The sequence below is a fragment of the Myzus persicae genome, unplaced genomic scaffold (genome assembly GCF_001856785.1).
Source record: "Myzus persicae strain clone G006 unplaced genomic scaffold, MPER_G0061.0, whole genome shotgun sequence".
NCBI classification, from domain to species: domain Eukaryota; kingdom Metazoa; phylum Arthropoda; class Insecta; order Hemiptera; family Aphididae; genus Myzus; species Myzus persicae.
The window spans coordinates 128,954-151,816 of record NW_019101091.1 but is presented as its reverse complement, the minus strand read 5'-3'; the positions used below and the strand labels follow the sequence as shown (position 1 = coordinate 151,816).

Here is a 22,863-nt window from a genome sequence, read left to right as displayed (position 1 = left end):
ATACTAAATTAAACCAAATTAAGAACCACGCGTTGAATATCGTACACTCATCTATATATGTTTATACGCCGAAATGAGAGACAAGAAGCGGGCATTTCCGGTATATTATTGTATAAGCCAATGTCAATCTAAACACCTAGCGGCCATTATGGTTTTAAAAATTTCAGGGATCAGTAAATGTAAATAACTAAATACTACTAAAATTTTATTTTTGAAGGTGACATGTTTTCCTTACATATAAAACTAATACATATTATGGAACTTGTAAGCGACACTGACGTCCGAATAAAGTTATGTAACCCGTCTGATCTGTTAAGACCATGCGTGACGCCAGAGTGTCCAGATAAACAGACCGGGTTATAATTTAGAGTATTTTTGTAATCAAAAGTTTTAATGAATATTGCCTATTGTTACCGGGGCTAAATAAATAAATAATAAAAATATAATATTTATATAATATATATATTATATTATACCTTATAACAGAGGTATTCAAACTGTGCGTCGCGGCTCTCAGGGGCGTCGAGGGAGTTGTCGAAGGGAGCCGCGTAGTATAATTATTGAAAACCAATAAATATTTTTTACGAAAAACGTTTACTAATATCATTGAGGCACACCGGTTGGGAAACGTTGAACTGTGTACAACAGTCATTCGCTAAATAAAGCTTTAATTTATTTTATTTATGTAATATGGTAAATAAATTATAAAATATAAATTACAATCATATAAACATTGATTTTTTTATCATTTAAAATTTGGGAGCCGTCAACATTTTGTGAAGATTTAAAGGAGCCGTGGGATGAAAAAGTTTGAATATCTCTGCCTCATAAGGTACAAATCGTCGTATTGCATACGCCTAATACCACAGTATATATACCTGTATAATATTACAATGTATTTTAATTGGTAAATATTATTGTCTGGGGAACGCGCGCGACGTGTAAGTACAACACATTCCGCTATGCTATACAGTAGTAGCGACATTAATATTATATCGCCGCGACTTAACTGAAAACCTATTCGGCGGGGATCGAGGATAATATAGTTGTCGGCAACAAGTAGGCGGTAATCGCCGCGGTGAGGGTCGCGAATCGAGGGAAGTCCGGCGGGAATAGAGTCGACTTTTCGCGCTCGCCGCCGCCGCCGCGCCACGGTTTTAACGGTACGGCGGGCCACGGGTGCCGTGTTATAAAAGCTCGGGCCGCTGCATTTCCAGCGGACATTTTCTCTTTGGCCGTCCAACCCTCCCCGAATTTCACAATAATTCATTAGTCATTACAGTATCATAATTATAATACATTGTATACACCGTCCGACGGTGTTGTAATGTAATAATCGTTATACACTTATAAGTTACAACTTATCGTCGCGATTGACGCTATAGGAACGCGTTTTTGGCGATCACGTTTTTCCCCTTTTTCGTTTGCTCCACTCACGAGTACATTATAATATAGCATAGTCTTGAACATTATATAATATACTTTTATAGAATACTTGTACGCGCAATAGAATACATCGCAACAACACAATAGCAATATACATCCCGTGACGAGTGCAGTCAAGCCAACACATTCCGGCCGAAGTACATCACTAAGGTAAATAAATGTGTATATTTATTATACAGGAATACACGATGTCCGATTACTACACGTATTTTAATTTTAAGGCGTGAATGAAGATTTGAATTGTACGATTTCACTTTATTTTTAAACAACTGACCTACCTACTTATTTAGTTTTTAAAAAAATTATTTGATTTCATCACATTTTTTAACATTGTATTAATATTACCTATTTCATACCTATAATAATATGCCTACATATCGGTTTTACAAAAAAAAAAAAAAAACAATCAATACATTTTGATCAAATGCCACGCACAGTTAAGTAATATTTACAACAATTATTTTAAAATGTCGAGTAATAAGCAAACAGTCTTAAGATTTCAATAGAATATAAATATTTTTTACTAATGTAATTTTAAAATGTCCGTGTACTTTGTCAGTAAATACTTATTAACTGAGAAGGAAAAAAATATTCGAGAATTTCATAAATTTTGTACAAAATACAAATTCATGTTGTTAAGAAATTATAGATGTCCGCTCACTGCAATGTAGGCTATAATTTACTCAGAAATTGACAAAACATTTTCGGTAAATCGTTTAAATTTTAAGTTTAGACAACTATTAAGAGATGTAATAGTGACCTAAATCTATCATTACTTAAGGATATCAATTTTCATCAAAAATTCAGCTAAAGACAAAACAAACTTACAGCAACATTTTCTAATTTATACTAAAAAACATATTATTAAATTGTTTTGACAAAATATTTAGTATTCTGTGTATGACTTATTGAAAGCAAGACAAATACTATATTTTAGTTATAATAAAATGTCTATGTTCTTTTTACACGTCCCAGAAGTTTGAAAATCTAAATTTAAATACGTATGACACTAATAAGAATTGCACATATACTAAACTGATTCTCACTGTATATAATCGTCTTAGGTCAGGTTAAGATTAGTGGAGATTTTATAAGTAAACGATTGTACAACACAATATAATACAATTATGACATTTAATTTTAATTATCCATATGATACACTTACTTGTGTCTTACCCAAAACCTCCACGAATATTGTTCCTAAAATGTTAATAATGATATTATTCGGTTTTTACTTTCTAAAATATGGTTCGTTTAAAAAAATAATTAAACTTTAAATTGTAAGAATAATGATTATACTAAAAATATATAAATATAAGTAATAGAAGTAATATAAGTAATATAGATGTGTATAAGTACGCATAGTTAACATTATTAAATTCGGACAATTTGTAAAAAAAAATCATTTGTCACATTTGTTAAAGTTTGCTGGGTCCATTTAAAAAATATATATTTTATATAAATCTATGGCTGTATAAATAGTTAAATAATGTAACAATTAATAATTATTTACCTTGAATATAATTATATAAATTGATTACTGACGCAAATTGATGGTACATAAACGGATTTTATATTAATAATCAGAACTCATGATGGCGAATATAATATTTATAATCCAATTATTAATGGATCCACATAGCAGATTATAATAGCAAAACTTTCTTTTCTCGAACTTATGGTACGATGATAATCTACAATTGTTAAATATACTAAAGTTAGTTGAATTATTATTATATTGGATATTACAATTAAAATGCTAGGTATTCATTTTAATTTGGAAATTTTACATACATGTTTTAAATGAACTATAAATATATAATGCAATTGTTTGCAAATTACAAATGCATTCGTGTACGACAGACATAATTAACTGATTAATTAGTGGATATCCATCGATACATACAACGTTTATACAAAAATGCATACTCATTCAAATCATATACATTTTATAATCGCACATACAATGTGTTATTATTTCATCGCATAATTAGTATACGATTGTTTTAAATGGATAATTGGGCAATGTTATTCAACTGAATAGAGGTAGGTGGTGATAGTCCAATGGTATCTAGGGACTCGTCAATTCCACACCATCACAAACGGTCAAACACTTCCAAATTATATCAATGTTAATACTTTTAAAAATAACAAAAAATAAAACTACCAGGTAAGCTTATATTTACATTTTTTTTAAATTAAATAGGTAGTATAATAGATAGTATAGACAATTTTATAAGTTTACAGCATACGTGCACTTATGTAGAATACATTTTTTAAAAGGTACCTAATAGTACTTTCCATTTACCAACGTGTTTCTTTTAAAGATTATTCTAACAATTAAAACAACTGTAAGTATTGATACTTTCCCCCCCCCCCCCAAAAAAAGGAAAACAATTTGGTCTTCATGAATTCGAAATTGTAAATCTCTGGTTAATATATTATTTAAGTTTTCCATGGAATTTTTAATATTTAACTGTTTAGATAAGTTACCTATATATAGCTAAGCGTTTATATGATGTATTTATTTTAATGTTATACAGTAAGTACTTCACAAACTTATACATCAAAGAAAATCCTAGTTAAACTTAGATAATGTTCTGTTAAACGAAATGCATAATAGAATTTAGTTATGATACATAATTAAATAGGAAGAAGTAACTTGTGAAGTACGAAAAAATATTTAAAATTGGTTTTACGATGACATAATTTTTTGTGTCCGTCATCATACATTTTAAACTTGAAAACTTGCTCCAATCTTCAACTTTGAAGTGGGTTCCTGGTAGAAAATGTGATGTAGTTGGTACTTAGAGAAGTCAAAACAGAAATCTGTCAGTACTTTTCTTAATATTTAATAAAAACATATAGAAAACTAAGAGAAAACGGGAATGTTGCGAAAACCATCTGAATCATAAACAATGTATCATAACTGAATAAACAAGAAATTTAAATTTCAAACTTCATATTGTTTTGCATAGACTGTTCAACTAATACTTATGAAATAAAAATGACACCCAACTCGTGCGGAAAATAGAATGAGTATTTGGGCTTGGCCAGGTCCTTGTTTCGAACTGTAAATGCCAGTTTGCAATTGCTGTTTTTTAAATGGAAAACATGAAGGTACCGGTATAAGATGCTTTGCATTTTATGTGAAATCGAGTAAAAACAATAATTGGTTATTTGGCGTCAACACAGAATTGGGACCACTTTTCATTCGGATTTCGAACAACGCAACGCTAAGTGATTGTCCATCGCTTCTCCGATAATTTGTTTTCTCTACATCCTTTCGACATTTTTGTGTATTCAATTTTGAGAATAAGTAATGTTATACCTTTGGACAAATTGATTGATTAGCGTAACATTGAACTAACGTTATAAATTATATTCAAAAACGAATTTCGTTAAAATGTAGTAAAAATGTAATATTATATAATATAACGTAACAATTTTATTTTTTACTTATCCTAGTTAGTTGTTATACTAGATATAACTATACATCTCCATACTCGTAAGTATTTACTGTTGTATAAATAATATGCACTTATCTTAATACGAACTCCTCTGATTGACGACCAATTATTTTTCCCATGAATTTTATTGGTATAACCAACTTTACAAGTCCGGATGACCTCCAAATAGCCGTTGATAAATGCAATTTTTAGTGAATGTTTTATATTAGCATTTTCTATACGTCATACATATTTTAAAATATTTTCGACTGATCAAAAAATTTGAAAATTGAATACAATAGATTTCCCCATAAGTTGTTGTTTGCGGCAAAGGTGAGCGTAAGACCACAATCATTTTATAGATCATGTTTATTTAATCATTTTCTATACAATGTAAATTTTTAAAATATTTTGGCTCATTTTGATTTATTTATAAACATTTAAAAATTTTGTATAAATATCAATTAAATTTGAAGTAGTTAATACTGTGTCAAAAAATCTAAAAAATTATATAGGTAAACACGATTTTTTTTCAATTGATATTTAAGTCAACATTTGGACGAACCTAAAAAATCAAACAACGAATAACAATTTTAGTTATTTTGTTGTAATTTGAAGAAACTAGAAACTTTTAAATTCTATTACTATATTGTATACCCACAAACGCATTTTCAAATACAATCTTTTTTGCAAAAATTAATTCAACCTACTGTATTACAGTATTACTTATGTCTAGTAATAAAAAAAAAATACTTTAATAATTGCCATAATATCATAAAATATATTATATAATTAATAATACAGGCTGACAAACTATTTTCGCTCAAAACCGTTTTGCGAATAGAATGATTTTAGTTGATCATTATAGTGACCCATTTAGAGTCTGGAAACCTACTGTACAGCAGAATAACGGTAACTGCTTACATGCTGTCTTTTTAAAATTAGAGTTAATAGTGACCTGTGCACAATTTTAGACAGATATTCAGCGATTGTAAACTGAGCCCAAAGTACGGGTAAACACAAAATCACAAATTTAAACTGCGCCCGAGTTTTTATCAAGTGCAAAAAGGTGAAATGTAAACTGCGAGCTGGTAAAATTTTAAAAATGAATAGCTAAAAGTATTTTTGCAAAATTAAGCAAAATTACAACATTTTAAAATTTGTAGGTGTGTACAATTTTGAAATGCTCATAGACTATGGTCAACTATATTATTTAACATAGTCACGTTTGTACTAGAGACAACCCATCATTTTGGAAGTAGAAAATTGGTAAAACCACTTAAATGTATAGATTAAACCAGAAGTCGCTTTATTGTATACTAGGTGTTGAGTATACTTATTAATTAATAAGTTGTTTATAATTTTCATAATTTTTGTTTTTCAGTAATTTATGTTTTTGTTTTTCCCAACTAATGATTCAAAAAGTACCAACTAAGTCAAATTTTCTATCAGAAATCAACCTCAAATTTTAAGACTGCTACATTTTAACTGTACTCAAAGGAGACATAAAACAAAAAAATATATTCAAGGCACCTCTCAGAATCAAAAAAAGTAACAGTTTAAATACCTAGTCCTAGAAATTGGATTTTTTTATAAGTCTCGAAAACTATAAATTACGCGAAAATAAGACGTTAACAAATTAAACAAAGCTACGATAGACACTTCGTAAGTTAAATAATTAGAAAAACTGTTCTCTTCATAAAACAAATATTAAATAAATACTGAATCTACACATAATAAATGGCCAATCTTAACTTAATAAAATTAAAAATTCGCTGAATATTATTATTTTAAATACCTTTATTGTATACAAACCAAGTTATATAAACAACCTATTTGTGTATTTCAGACGAAACTTGTTATTTTTATTCACAATTTTGTAATAAGCCTACATATATTTTGTACACCTACTTACAAAAAAACATTCACAATAATAAGTACCTACAGTAGCAATTTAAGGAGATTTAATTTTTAACAATTTCCGTAGTTACATAATAAAAAAACAATAAACTCTAAATTAATATCCTTACTTAATTTTTTGACAGACATAGCAGGATTAGAACAAAAAAAAAACGAGCAGGAAGAAAATATAATTAAATAATCATCCAACGTGCTTCAATTCAATTGTTTAGACAAATTAAAATTATATCATACTTCCTTTTTTTTATATTTTTAATAAATTGGTATTTAAAATTAATTTTATATAAGCACAATCACAAATAATATAAATAAAAGAGCAGTTTATACTATAAAGCACTAACCAAAATAGAGGCAAACCATATATAATATAACATGCAACTATTCAACACTTCTATACCAGCAATGTACATTGTCAATGTCTCCTCTTAGTAATAGCATAGGTAAAAACTTTCAAACAGATACTACAAAAATGGAGATTAGTGTTAGCAGAGTATTTTATTATTTAGACATTTTACAGAATCTCTAATCCACCAAATAATCTGGTTTTATAATCTCAATTTATAATTCATTACTAAGAGGACGTTATACCCGCATGTGTTGTCTCCGTCTTACAAGAGCTTAAAATACCAAATTTTAAGTTCAGCAGATCAAGTTTAGCTCAGTTGGCTTAAAAATTACAGAGAATTGACCTCTTTTTAAAATAAAAGGTAAGATTATTACGGAAGGCTTTTTGTGAGCTTTTTATTATATTTTAATTTTAAAGAGAGTTATGAGTAAAGACCGGATTTAGCATATTATGCATATTCATATTTTTATAAGCTATTACATGTAGTAAATGGATTTTCATCAATCATAGTTAAACAAATAATGTTACAAATTTTTATTTTGCATATTTTTGCATATTTTGGGTTCAAGTGCATATTTTCCATAAAAATGCATGTTTTTGCATATTACGTATATATTTAAATATTTTTATTTAATTTTATAACTGTATGTACCATTATTATACACAAATTTGTTCAAAACACAAAAATTGAAAATATTTTTAAAAATATAATAGGCAGATTGTATACTGATTTTCCCGTCGTATAGTTTTATCTTATCTAACATTATCAAGTTATCGACTATCGTTTATTTATACTACAGAACACAGACTGACAGACTAACGACTGTAGTTCGAAGTGTACATTCGGCAATAGTCAACGACGTCAACGTAGTTCTAAATAAACACATATTAATTTTATATAACATTGTTTGTGTTTTTAAATTACAATGCCAATAATGTCAGAATATAGAATAATGCCAATAATATCATGCCAAAATGGCCAGAGGGAGGTAATGACGAAAAAGTTTTGTTGATGTTATCCGATGCAGCCCCATATATGGTTAAGGCTGCCAAAAATTTAAAACCATTTTATTCCAATCTTATTCATGTGACTTGTGCTGCTCACGGGATTCATCGGATTGCAGAAAATATTATGGATATTTTTCATGAAATAAACGATTTAATTAACAACGGAAAAAAGATTTTTTTGAAAGCTCCTTATAGAATTCAATTATATCATGAAATGCTACCTAATAAACCATTACCGCCCCAACCTATAATAACACGATGGGGTGCTTGGTTAGAATCAGCAATATTTTATGCAGATAATTTCGAAAATTTTAAAAATGTTATACAAAGCCTACCAGAAGACGATGTAAAAAGCATTAAAAACTGTAAGCAAATTCTAACTAAATCAAATATAATTAACGATTTAACTTATATTAAAACAAATTTTTCGGTTATTGTTGAAAGTATTAAAAAGCTTGAGACTTCAGGTTTGCTACTCATAAATGCTTTAGAAATATTTGAACAAGTTACAAATGCTATCAATAATCTTTCAGAAAATGAAAATAGCGTATTAATTAAAAAAAAATGTTCCGACATTATTAAAAAAAACAAAGGCCTGCTAATTTTAAAAGAAATTTCTAAAATACACCAAGGTGAGAATGTTGACTTAAGTTCTTCTATCAAACACTTTTCCCCGGAAATGTTGTCAAGTTTTAAATATGCACCCATAACAAGTGTTGATGTGGAACGAAGTTTTTCTGCATACAAACATATTGTCACAAATCGCCGTCATAATTTAACTGAGATCAATATGGAACATATTATTGTTACTTATTGTTTTTCCAATAACAAATAAATTATATATTTTTTATCACAATCATAAATTCATAAAATATATTGTATATAATATTGTAGTTTATTATTTTTTTTTCATCATAAATGTTTTGATTTTATAAATTTTCCATAAATAAAAAGCTGTAATAGGTAATAAAAATTTATTTTGTATGTTTTGTGATATTTAAGTGCATATTTTCGTCATAAATGTTTTGATTTTATAATTTTAACATAAATAAAAAGCTGTAATAATCAAAAATTATTTTGCATGTTTTATGATTTTTAAGTGCATATTCAGAACTTTTTAAGTGCATATTTGCATGCATATTTTAACATTTTAAATGCATATAAATCCGGTCTTTAGTTATGAGTATTTTAAGTTGTACAAACAATTTACAATTTTTAAATACTCATAACTCTCTTTAAAATAAAAATATAATAAAAATCCCATGAGAAGCCCTTGTTAAGCTCTTGTGAGACGGAGACAACACACGCGCGGGTGCAATGTCCTCTTAAGTAAATTTACTACCTACCTACATAATTCAAGTTGTGTTAGATTAATTATTAGAGTCTAATTATCGAATAATCAAATATCAAAATTGATATGTTTTAAAATAATGAATTTGATATAATTATTCATTCAAGTTTAATTTTTAACATTGTTAGCTATAAACATATTGAATATTGATGTATTAAATATTTACTATTCAAATCCTTAGAAAAAAATATATTGTTAAAACTCGTTAAAAATCATTTTTGAGTTTTTATTTGAAATTAGGTATTGTATATGGTTAACCTTAAATAGCAATAATAGGAACAAAAGAAATAAAAACTTTAAATTACATAACTATAACTTGTATTTGCAGTGATTTCTTTAGACTATAGGTATATTTTTATTTTCTTAAATATTTGTGGGACTACAGTACCATGTAGATAACAGTGATCAAAACTACTAATTAATTAATATATTTCACTATACTTTAATCAGAAATCATAATCTTAAATAACAAAGGGACCACAGACCTTATACTACTAGCCAAGCAACAAGTGTATGAAAAGCTCGATTACTTCTATAAACAGTAGCGCGGGTAGCAGGGTAAGATTTATAGACACATAGATTATTGTATTTTTTAATAAAGATAGCCTACATCACGGTAAGATATTATTACGTCACTCGTAATCCTATTATTATGTACAGTTCTTTTCTAATCTAGTTTTTTAGTAGTATAAGATCTATGAAAGGGACGCAAATATTTTTGTTTTTTAAGACTTAAATGCTGAATAACTTATTGAGAACATAAGCATTAGCCCTGTAAATTTTTATGGGCAGAAGCATCCTATGCCTCAATTATATTACTCGAGTATTTGTCATAAATATACCAAAAATACAAAATTAAATTTTAGATAATATTTTTAAAGCAAATTTGAAACAAATTTGAATGATTCACTATGTGCACTCAGTAGTTTAATACAGATTATTTATTAATAATTGTGAAAATATGTATACCTAGCAGAGCTTTAAAACGTTATTTATAACATTATAACATAAAAAAATGTCAAAAAATAAAATTTAGATGTGTTGAATTTATAAAATTGTTAACTAGAGGGTGGATGTTAATATATTGATACAGAGCACTACCTACTTTTAGAGTCTGCGTACGCCTATAATTAAAAATAATTAAAAGACAACATGTCACTACCCTTCCATCAACTCACTCGAACACTAATTTACATACAATTTACAATTAACATTCAAAAAGCATTAGTTATATAAAACTATTAACATAACTTATGTTTCTACCATTTGATTATACTCATAATGGATAAAAATAAAAGTTCTCGAGTAGAAAAGATTATAACTATTTTAAGGAAAAAATAAGTTAATAAGTCAATATAAAAAACAAATAAACTATTCAATGTCATTAAATTTATGTTATGAATCATGCACAACCAGCAGTTTACAGTTGTTATTTAACTAAATCCATAACTAAAATGCATTATGATTAACTTATAAATATGCAAAAATGTATTAATATCTGCAATAATAATGTGTGATTATTGCTGTAGTGAATAGCACACTTACATTTGAAATTATTGTCTATTAATATCATTTGAAAGCATATTCCAACTATAAAAAAAGACATAAACTGAAAAACTACAATAATGAGAACAAGATTAAAGATAAAGATTTTGCAATCTATTTAATTTAACTTTGTTATTAACTATAAAAACATCTTGAAACAACATTAAATTGTTTTTATAATACTCTAACTCCATGAAAATAAAAAATAAAATATAACCAACAAAAGTAATTGAAAATGCATAGTAGTAAATGCTTTTTAATCAATCAAATAATTTGATACGGTTTCAAAAAATAGCCCATAAACTATAATCATCATATTTGTTGGAAAATAAATGATTCACACAATACTTCAATAATTATCAGTAATTCATCTAATAGATGAGACGAGTGTGTAAAAAAAGATCCCCTTCACCTTTTAATTAATAATATGTATAATATAGGTTTATACAATTACCTAAATTTAATGCAAATATTCTTATTCTAAAATAAAAAAATCTTATGCAAATCAATCAGCTAAAAGTACTATTCATTTTTATTGAATTTTAAATTACATTTAAAATAAGATAGAATTACACACAAATGAGTACTATAAAATTGGGTGACTTCAGACATTATTTTATGTTTTTTGTTAAAAACAGGTTGATACTTTCAATAAAAAATTTGCCAAAAAAGAATATATTATCTAGACATGTCTACAGTTTTAACAGTCGTTTCAGTTAATATTAATCCAAATTAACTAACTTCTTTAAAAATTTGAAAGTTGTCCGAAGTCATCCCATAAGCAGAGTGGCTTTGGAAACGCAGTTATGGTCGAAAAACCAGTTCAAATGAGTCTTTGGTGACTCCGGACAACATTTTAGATTTTTAAAAATAAAAACATAATTTCACCTTTTGAAACAAGTAAAATAAAATAACCTTTAATAAAAAACCTAATTTCACTCTTTTAAACAAATATAATTATATATAATAAATATTTTTTTAGACAATATTATCAAAGGCTGTTTTAATTTTCATATAAACAATAGTCTTTTCTAAAGTGTCATAATTTTGGTGAGCACGTTCATCGTCCACCTAATTTTATATATTTTGCATTATCTAAAGTCAGACCAGTTTTTATTTTTTTTTAATTTACAAATTGATTAAAAATCCAAAAACACTAGAAAAATTGAAAATTTTAATAATAAGCAATAATGAGCCCAGGCATTGGCACACATAGCACACTTGTACGATACACCACTGACTAAATTATAGTACATTCATGTTACAAATACAATTATAAAGGTGTAGAATTATACATTTAATATTCTCTTTAATTTTGTTATTTTAATTGGATTTAATTAATATAGTTAAACCTAAAATTAATTATACATATCATTTATTTCAAATGTCACATACCCACTTAAAACTAATTAATTCTTTTATTTATTGGAATAGGTAACCTAGGCATAAATTATAATAATATTTTATATTAATGACTGCCTTAATTAATTTGAATACCAGGTACAAATTATTATGCACATAACCATAATTGTATCAATATATACAATTAAGAATGGCAAATTAATAATACTTATTACAATTTTATTGTATATTTACAGACAATAAGAATATGGCAACAAATTGGTGGAAAATAATGGTCTTGCAAATATTGATAACTACTGTAATCTGTTCAACTGGATTGGAGCTTGGCGATGATTCAAAATTATCAAATGAAAATATGATATCGTTATTTAAACAGTTTTTAGAGGTAACACTGACTGAGTTATGAAATTAAAATTGACCAATAAGTAAACCTGCTACTTTTTATTTATTTGTTGAGTAAATAGGATATAAATAATCAACATGCTGTTAAAGAGAATGATAAAGTAGAGAAAATAAAAGATTTTTATCAACCATCAAAATTGACATCATTAAATGGCAAATATTTTGACAAATTCACAGAAAATGAATTTAAAAATGAGGATTTACAGCAATCAACATTTGAAAACCTCCAAAATATGAAAAGTATTGATCATTTTAACAAGAAAAAAGGTAAGAAAAATTGTAAGTCATAAATTGTGTAGTGAATATTTTAATATCCTATGTATAATATAGTATCAAGTGCATCATTTGAGGGGAGCAGGGGGTGTGAATTAAGTAGTAACACCTATTTTTTGTAAAACACCTTCTGCCTGCCCAAAGTAAAACAGAAGTGCCAATATGTATTGTAAATTTTTTAATACTGTAAATGCTGTGGTCCAATAATTGACCAACTACCTCGGCCAAATTTTTAATAGCAATATATTATATGACAAAGAACAAATAATAATTATAAGATAATTTATAAATGGCACAATGTAACTGTATTTATTTATATTGAAAACAAATCTCAGAAACCTTTCAAAATGTGAAAAATAAAAAAAAAAGTTAAAAAATTGCATCTTTTACTCTGCGCTAGGAGAGAACGGTAATGCGCATGAAGACTGAGGGCAGCACAATTTCCTCCATTTTATGTCGCGACAATATAGGTTATAATATATATAAATTATAGCGCCGAGTGTTCCCGAACATACCCAGCATTAAGGTCATGTTCTTTCCTGGAGCAGAGTATAGTTGTTATTTAATATACAAGGTATACAAAAAGGTACACACCAAGCTATAAGACTGTTAATAATTTAATAACGGAAAACATTTTGGCACTAAAACTGAAAACTGAAATGATACGCCTGAAAAGTATAAAATTATGAGTATACCATTTATTTGTTGATTTAAATTATAACACACAATTTACTTTTACAGATAAAACAAATTTATGTTATTTTAAGATTTGCAACAAAAAAAAATCTGTAGACGACTATGACAAATTCATCCGTTATGTGACAAAAAGATATTATAATCCACAACAGTTTTAAATTATCAATTTTTGATTTTATTGGAAAAAAATAAATTTTAAGTAAATGTATTATTCCAATAAAATAATGACGTTAATAATAAGTAGTTTAATAGAGTGAAGATTCACTTATCATAATTCATTAATTATATTATTATTATTATTATTATTCATACTTATATACAAATAATTAAAACATAGTAAATATTTAATGTATTAGTTATGTCATTTAGATATTTACCTAGATATTATTGGTGTCATTGATGCACAGAATTAAAGATATCTAAAAAAGTTATAAAGTTTAAATAGTTTTTACTACTCAAGTATCATATTTAAATTTTAGTAATTTTTAATCAATATGCTTGAAATAAAAAATACACAATTACCTATTTATTTATTTGTTAATGTAACTAGAATGTGTTTACAAATAGAGAACAGAAGGAAGGAAAATATTATGTATAAAAGATAAGATACCACACATACCCATAAACATACTGATGTTTTTATTTCACTATTTTTATTTTCAGATAACTTTAGTAGATAGAACTTTAATAGATTGTGTTTTAAATTCTAGATTTTAAGAAGGAACATAAAGAAAATAATATTGAGTATCTCTTAATGTTCTCAATATACACTTTTAGGTCAAATGTAAACAAAATCATATCGAAACTAAGTAGGAACCTACTTACCTATTTTTTTTTATTTTTGAACCTAAGACACTGTGGGGAGGCTTTAGCAATAATTTATCGACAATGCATTCCTACCTACCTATTTAAATTATGTGGTGATAACAAATAATCAATCCAATAATTGTATCCATTTTTGACCTGAATTGTTAATGTGAAATGGTTGGATTATATGGAGAAAGCTTTTTAAAATTAAAGCTTGTACATAATATGTAGGCTGGGTAAGTTTAGATTAAACCTATAAATTATAATAAAATTAGTATGTGTGTTAGTGCTACCTTTTAGTGCTTCTCATATGTTATAAAATTGAAAGTACAGCACAATTATGGAGGTTTGAGGTATAATACACAGGTCAACGGTCGTCGGTCACTGGTGGATGGAAATGTTTAAAAATTTGTTCGAAATTTCGAGTGTTGAAGATTGAAAACGAATAAACGAGAAAATTGGAAAATTTGAAAACAAAACATACTTTACATACTAAACAGTATAGGTAGGTACTCACCAGTCACCCAGCTTCCAGTACTCCAGACTCCAGTAAGTTACTTATTTATCAATCATACACACAGTCACAAGTGTCAACTACCGAGTACGGAGTAGAGTCCACACACCGCCGTTTAGCCGTTATCACTTATTGGCATTCCCTTATCAATCTATGAATTATAAATTGATAAAGATAATAGACCAAAACAATAATATTAAATAGTAAAAGGCGCCAATGTAATTTTGTCTATGAAATTACACTTTAAGAGAATAATGAATAATGATCATGCCCTGTAGAATTAACAACATTTGATAATTTTTTTTAACTCATAGAGGGTATTATTCTACAGGCTGCGAAGGTTCCGTTTAACAATATTTATGTTCCAAACATTATAATATATCAATATGTCTTTAAAAATAAGCTTTTTTCACAAATTATTTTATTAAAATGCAAACACCAAAAATGAATAAAACGTTTGGGTACATTTTTAAAATAATACATCATTAGGGTACATTAGGTGCCAACACTTAAATGTATCTTCACACATTGCTTTCCAATTTTACTATTTAGTGCAATAGTGCCTATGACCTATGGGCTACCTATGTTATTGTTCAAGAGATACCTGCGATCTACCTACACGAGATTGGCTCTTGATTTTTAACCAAACCCTGGTGCAATATATATTATTGTAAAAATTTTTTTGGTCCTCTTTTATTCAGAACATCTTAGTAATAGACCAACATGATCACTCTGCGTCTCTGCTCAACGAAACTTTAAATAAGTACCTACCTACTTATAAGTTATTAAGTATTTAAAATACGGGACCTATAGTTATAACCAGGAATTGGAACTTTTTGCACTAAAAAAAAATGTTCTTACATTTACGCTAAAAAAAGCTTAAATATGCAGTATTATGTAGTTATTTTTAAAATACACATGTAGGTACTTATATATTTTAATAACCCTAAAAAATAAATTATTATTTAGAAATTCTTCAATTATTCACTGCAGTCCTAAATATAAAAATATAAATTAATCAATTAATACAGCAAATATCAAATCGTAAAAACAATTCTTTAGAACTAATTCTAAAAACATGTCCACCCTACTCAAGCACGAATGTATATACAAGATGTTTTCTTTTTAGGAATATTAACTTTTTTTTTTTATTGAACAAAACATAATATTTACAATCTGTATTTACAAGTTATACAATACACCCCATTATTAACTTATTTTTCGAATAGTACCAAACAACTAACAAGTATCCAAAGTATCTACACAGTTCTTAATAAATAAATCATTTTTACAGAGTCGATAAATTGCAGTCGATTTTTGTTATAGCATAATTCAAAATATTGACGATGTGTGGCGGCTCTTTATTTTTTAAATCGATGAGTTACTAACATAATACGCATTGATATGCTTTAAATCTTTATACATGCAAAATCATGTAAAGTTAGTCAAACATGTAAAAATATGCAACACACATGTTTGTACTTACCTACTACCTAGGTATTATGAACGAATGTATATCAAAACAGATTTTTAATACTCCGCTTCCTAAGAAATATGTGAATGCAAAAAGTTCAGAGCCCTGATTATAACTTATAAGTTATAACTGTAGGGCTCATATTTTAATGCAAAATGCATTATTTTTTGGTAAGTCCCCAGCAATGCTTTACAATTAAAAAATTCGTTTCATACATCAAAGAATTGAAAACTTAAACATTTATTTTGCAGTTTTATCAGTTTTTACGTTTTTTGAGCAATAATTATTAAACAATTTTAGGTCATTTTGTTAACTTTTAGAACACATATTTTGTACATGATATGCCTAGATTTTCGATTAAACTTAATTGGTAGTTTAAACAATTTGTATTTATTAATTTATCCATCATTTGCCGATCGTACAAGTTTATGATTTCGATACGTCTTTATCCATATAATATACAGTTTAACGGTTATTATATGTGCCCAGAGCTCAAACCAATAGGTACCTAACTAATTGGTCAATTAGTGTTAAGTCGTAATTGATAAGTTCGTATATTTGTTTGCTCAAGAATAAAGAATTGTTTAAAATATTTTTTGGTCATTTTCTATAAACATTATTGTAGTTAAAATGCATTTCTTTGGTCATTTTTGCTATAGATATTTAGAATTAAAAAAAAAAAATGTTTTATTATTATGTATTAAAAAAATATCTATCTCAGGTATATATATTATATATGTATATTATTTCGTTTATACAAATAGTAGGTACACAGTTATATATCTTATGTCCAATGTGTAAAAAGATTGTGAAAAATGCTTTAAAACCTGGGAAAATCCATGAAAAACGTAAAAATGGCTTTCAAAGATTAAATTTGCCAAAAAACGTACAATAAAAATGATATTAAAATAATCAGTGTAAAAGACACAACTAACACATTTTACATTTATCTAACCTAACCTGACCTAAGTTTCAGACACTAGAAAAAAAAATGAAATTACATTAAAATTAGAACAAGAATATGCAATTATAGTTGCCATAAAACAAATAATCCTGTATTAAACTTTTTATTTTAAATAAACTATACCCACCAGTAGGTATCAAATGTGTACATATTTAATTTTAAGTAAAAAAAACAGATCAAAAGTAACATCAATTTCAACCGAAAAATTCAATATTATATTCTTTAAAACATTGTGGTGAAATGTAGATTTATGTAATTCTACAAAATATCTAGTTCCAAATCATTCACTTTATACACGAGAACTTGCACATAGTACAATTTTACAATAAAGATTTTGGAATTATTAGATGTATATTTAATATCTAAAGTAGATACAATATTTAGTTCTAAGACATAACCAATTTAAAAGGTCGTTTTTTTACTACAGATAACAATAATTATAAACATTAATTTATACATTAAACAATCGGCCCCTTATGACAAAATTATTTTACTGCCACTGACAACTCTAATAAACAAATAGAAGATTTGAATTTTTGATTTCATACTATTTCAGTTCAGATTTAATTATTAAATTAAAAATAAAATATGTAATTAAATTGTATAAATGTTATATTATATAAATGTTTTGAAAATAAATGTTTAATAATAATTTACTCAAATTCATTTGGAACTTTTAGAAGTATATTGTATATAATATATCCATTCATTTTTCATATCTTAAAAGTTTAAATGTTTTTAAAAATAATTGTTATTTAAAATATCTAGGTACATTCATATTATTATTAATTAATTAAATATTATAGTTAATTTTGAATTATTATATTATAATTATTGTACAATTCATATAGTCTATAAAGGCACTAGTTCATAGTTAACTGGTTAAATTAATGATGGAAAAATTGTAAATGTAATCTTATATTAATGTTGACATCACAATCTGATCTCAGTTAAGTTATTTAAATTAATATTTTTGATACATCAGTTATATTTTTAGAAATATCTAACTTTGGCCAGCATTCAGTAAAATACATTAAACAATTTTAATATTAAAATTACTCTTAACTAAATGAAGAGTATTTCGTGTTATCTTAACCACCAAAATATTTCCAAGACTACCTATTATCATCTGTGTTATCTCGACAACACAATTATTTTTAACACATCTGAAACATGCACTAATATGCATGATATTCAATGTATATACATAAAAACATTATTTTATGAAACACATCAACTGCACACCAGCTATAGTAGTAATATAAAATATAAAATAAATTTAATTATTATTATAATTCCACTAAAAATATTTTCAATTAAAATTCCCAGATCTCCAACAGTTAAACCTATATTACGTCAATTAATCACAAAATATTTTAGATTTTATTGTGCATCAAGAGTAGAAATATTATTACTGATTTGCAACTCAATTGTTCTGTCATTTATATTATCTGAAAAATATAGTTTAATTATAAGTCAAAATATATTAAAATAATAATTATATTAAGTATTATAAATAATTAAAATACCATCAACAGTAGTTGATAATATTATTGTTATTGAATAGTTGAATACCTGACATCCCTCATCCTCTATAAATCTGCATGTATTTATCATTCTTTATTTTACTCAAACAAACTTACAATTGTGATTGAACTAAGTCTACAACAGTAGATTGTTGTTAGTGTGTACTTTTATATATAGTTACCTAATATAAATCAATAATAGTTTTAGATAAGTGATAAATATAAATTGCAAATTAAATTTACTTACTTAGTCATAGTCGAGTATTTTTTATTTAGATACCCCATAGCAATATCATAAGCTATTTTCAACAATGTATAGTTCTAAACCTAGTCTCTGCACAATCGTTGGATTTGGATGTGATTACTTCCCCCAAAAATTGGTATTTTTTTATGTTGTGCCCGCATATGTTGTCGCAGTCTTACACACGTACGACATAACAAATTTTCACTCGCCAGTTTCAATAAAATATGTGAACATATTTTATTCATAATTCAATTAAAAATTAAAATATTATAAAAAACCAAAGAGATGATACAGATAATGTTCTTACCTAAAAGTTTGATAAACGGTCAATTTACTCTAATATCAAAATTAACAGCACACAATTGAAACTGGGGAACAGAAATTTTCTATATTGTATGTGTTAAAGACAGAGACAACCCATGTGGATACATCCTTTTAATAGAATCAGTCTAAAATGAATAATTAAAAAACAACTATGAAGTATAATGTCATATTATGATAAAAAGAAGTAAGAATATTTGTGAAATACATACATTAATGTCTTCAATTATATTTTTATAACAATTGTTTTTCTTTTTTGGAAGAGTGTTTTGCTTGTTCAGGCCTCAGTTTCATATTGTCACTGTGCTGGTATCTTTAATTAAATTAGAATAATACTTTGTAAACTGTGGATAAAAACACAAAAAATAATATCTCAATTAGAAATTAGTCAATTTTCATAATATATTTAATAATATAATTCTGAAAAAGTATTTTGAAATAATATAAAATATTTGATATCATTTTTTATAATTATCAAATACATTATCAGCCGTCTGGCCGAATAATAATAAAAATAACAGTCCGTGAATAATAATAATCCATGATTATTTGAACAACATTTAAACTACAGAATGCCGTCTGAAAAATTTACAAATTGACAAAATTAGCAATGCACAAATTAAGAGAACAGAAAAATAAAAAGTTTATACCCACAATGCATTTCAACTTTTAAAAATGTAAAAGGTACATAAACAACAAAATACGTCATAATAAAATATATTGTAATAAATCTCATACCATGACAAATCACGTGTGTTCTTAAATTCATCATCAAATCTAGCAGATGGATTGGAGTTTAAGAACAGTAAATTTAATATAATATGAAAAAAGTTTGTTTGATACAATAAACCAACCCAGTTACGGGTATAAATATTTTTTTTATCATACAACCATGAATTTAAACATATATTATTTATTATTATTTACAATAGATTATATGAAATAATTTAATGATCAAAATGTAATTTTTAACTACTGTATAAAGACTGTTTTAAATATTAATTGAAAATTGTGATTTCTTTAAAATAAATCTTCAAAACCTATCTCAACACATTTTTAAACCATTACTTGTTTGAACAAGAAAAAAATGTTATATTAAATCAACTAAAAAATACTAAACTCTGTAATATTAATTAATTTATGATAGTTACAAGTTTGTACAACGAATTTGACTTTAAAAGTCATTTTAGTCTAAACAGAAATTCAGTCGAGGTAAACATTTAATTTTTTATATTAAAGTTTGTTACTTATTTTCTTCAATCTTTTTTACTGTCATAGATGTTGATGTCTTAAATACAACCATTTTATATTTAAATTGATAAAAAAGGAAGACCTGACTTTAAGAAAGCAACATTAATGACTATATGATGTATGAGTAATACTGAGACGTTTTGATAGGTACTTTATTAACAAATAAATCCTTCTGTTTATTATGTATTTTTAATTTATAGTCTGTAATATGCTATTATTTGATGGTTATCAAGTTGTTAATTCTTACAGTGAAGTTGGGGATCGTATTGGTTTAAGTAAGGGTAATTAAGGATATTTAAAAACGTGTGGATGATTTCATCATTTGGGAATATGGTCTACAGCAGTGTTTCTTAAACTATGTGAACCAAGGTTCCATGGAGGTCACTTTAGGGTTCCGCAAAACTTGTGGTTTTTTTTCAAAATTATGACACATTATTATAACTTTTATTGCAAATAATCGTTACATAAAACGACGCATTAAAAGTATTAAAACAAAGTAGTGGTTCTAATTGTCGGGCTGTAGTAACTTATTGTTATAAGCTCAAAACAAAAAAGCTAAAAAAAAGTTGAGGTTCTACGGTGAAAGTGCACATAAAAATGGTTCCACATAAAAAAAAGTTTAAGAAACGCTGGCCTAGAGGAAGTTCTGAAACAGGTAGCTAATATTTATTTAAATTATTTAAATTGTAAAATTAAGTATTTGTTTATATTAGCCAGAACCATACATTTTAAAAATTATCCACATTATAAAATATAAAGTATAGTTACTACAATAAGTATGTATTTATTAGTACAATCCTATTTAAAAAGAAGTATCAGATATTATACTTATAAAGTATAATTTATTTTATCATAAGAGTAACTTATAGATTATGCATACCATTCAGGGATTTCAACAATTACTACATAATTTGCTTTTGGCACTACACTAACACTCTCTAATACCGATGCTATATTTGACTGTATAATATTGTCATTAAGATCTAAAACAAATAAATATTAGATACATTATTACCATAGTTTACTGAACCTTGAAGTGTACCTACTTTAATAAAATGAAAACACTAACAATGACCAAAATGATGTACATACAAATTGACAATTGTACTTAATATGTCCAAGTACTTTAGGTAAGTACAACCACGACAAACAAAATACATTTCCATATTTCCATTCTTCATGTTACAAACTTCCAACACAGACAAGAACTACTAACTAGTAAGAAGCAGCTGGTGGACTGACACACCAGGTTGAGGAGTGAAAGCACAGAATAAAAGTGTAAGCGATATAATATCGTTCCATGACAATATTTATATCAACGCATCGTGATCTACGATTTACACACGGTCTTGGGTTCATTGATAATATAAGAATGGACGGGCCACGAATTAAAATATTTTAATTTGAGAGATAGGCCATTCCTATACTAACGACATAAGCATTTACGAACCGGGAGCCGGAATGTGGATGAGGGACAGACTGCCATATAAAGGAAAAGTATCTATGCAGACTGCTTTTAAATAGTGCTCCACAGATACCTATACCACAGACTATCTGTACCTATACTTTAATATTATTTATTTAGGGCCGATTTCACCAACACAGTTAATCACGGTTAACGCTTAATCGGCTGATAACAGATATTTACCGGCCAAATTCGGCCGATTAACTCCGCGGTTAACTTTAATCGTGACAAATACTGTAAATGTACAGTATTTGATCGTGATTAACTGTGTAGTGTACTAGTGTGTTGGTGAAATCGGCCCTTATTTATATTACCTATAATATAAGCATCAGCTGTGTAGTCACAGAATTTATTATTCTTTAATTATTCTGTGGTGTAGTGCTCTCACCCACATAGATGATATTATGATAATATATCTTAGATCATACACGTCTTGTAAAGTTAGTATAATATAGAATATTGTAATATATTCTTATCTATCTCAGTGTCTAAGTAATAA

General features: G+C 26.7%; 2 protein-coding genes and 1 long non-coding RNA gene across 6 annotated transcripts in view; 1 reads left to right on the top strand and 2 right to left on the bottom strand.

Moving 5' to 3' along the window:
* The window catches only part of LOC111027688 (DNA ligase 3), a 43,693-nt gene extending 28,448 nt beyond the window's left edge, over positions 1-15,245 (bottom strand). The window contains exons 1-2 of one of the 2 annotated variants that reach the window (XM_022306100.1): positions 15,123-15,245; positions 14,176-14,217 (exon numbers count right to left, since the gene is read on the bottom strand). The gene's annotated coding sequence lies outside the window, so the exon portion shown is untranslated. The remainder of the gene's footprint in view (positions 1-14,175; positions 14,218-15,122) is intronic. The other variant, XM_022306099.1, reaches the window with a different exon arrangement.
* On the top strand, positions 1,208-14,147 carry LOC111027690. Of its 2 annotated transcripts, none has more exons than XM_022306103.1 (4): positions 1,208-1,596; positions 12,664-12,812; positions 12,892-13,096; positions 13,844-14,147. In XM_022306103.1, exons 2-4 carry the CDS (start codon positions 12,675-12,677, stop codon positions 13,954-13,956), a joined length of 456 nt encoding a protein of 151 aa, XP_022161795.1. In that variant the 5' UTR covers positions 1,208-1,596; positions 12,664-12,674; the 3' UTR covers positions 13,957-14,147. The 2 variants fall into 2 exon arrangements, with proteins under 2 accessions (XP_022161795.1, XP_022161794.1); XM_022306102.1 differs by lacking the exon at positions 1,208-1,596 and adding an exon at positions 3,484-3,616 and having other exon boundaries at positions 13,844-14,145.
* Positions 15,246-18,383: 3,138 nt separating the features above from the next.
* LOC111027706 lies at positions 18,384-22,845 on the bottom strand. 2 transcript variants are annotated; one of them, XR_002603827.1, is made up of 6 exons: positions 21,946-22,845; positions 21,780-21,882; positions 19,861-19,992; positions 19,331-19,776; positions 19,133-19,265; positions 18,384-19,008 (listed from the first exon to the last, which is right to left on the bottom strand). It is a non-coding gene; the product is annotated as an uncharacterized LOC111027706 (long non-coding RNA). The 2 variants fall into 2 exon arrangements; XR_002603828.1 differs by lacking the exon at positions 21,780-21,882 and having other exon boundaries at positions 18,385-19,008; positions 22,679-22,845.
* Positions 22,846-22,863: the final 18 nt, after the last annotated feature.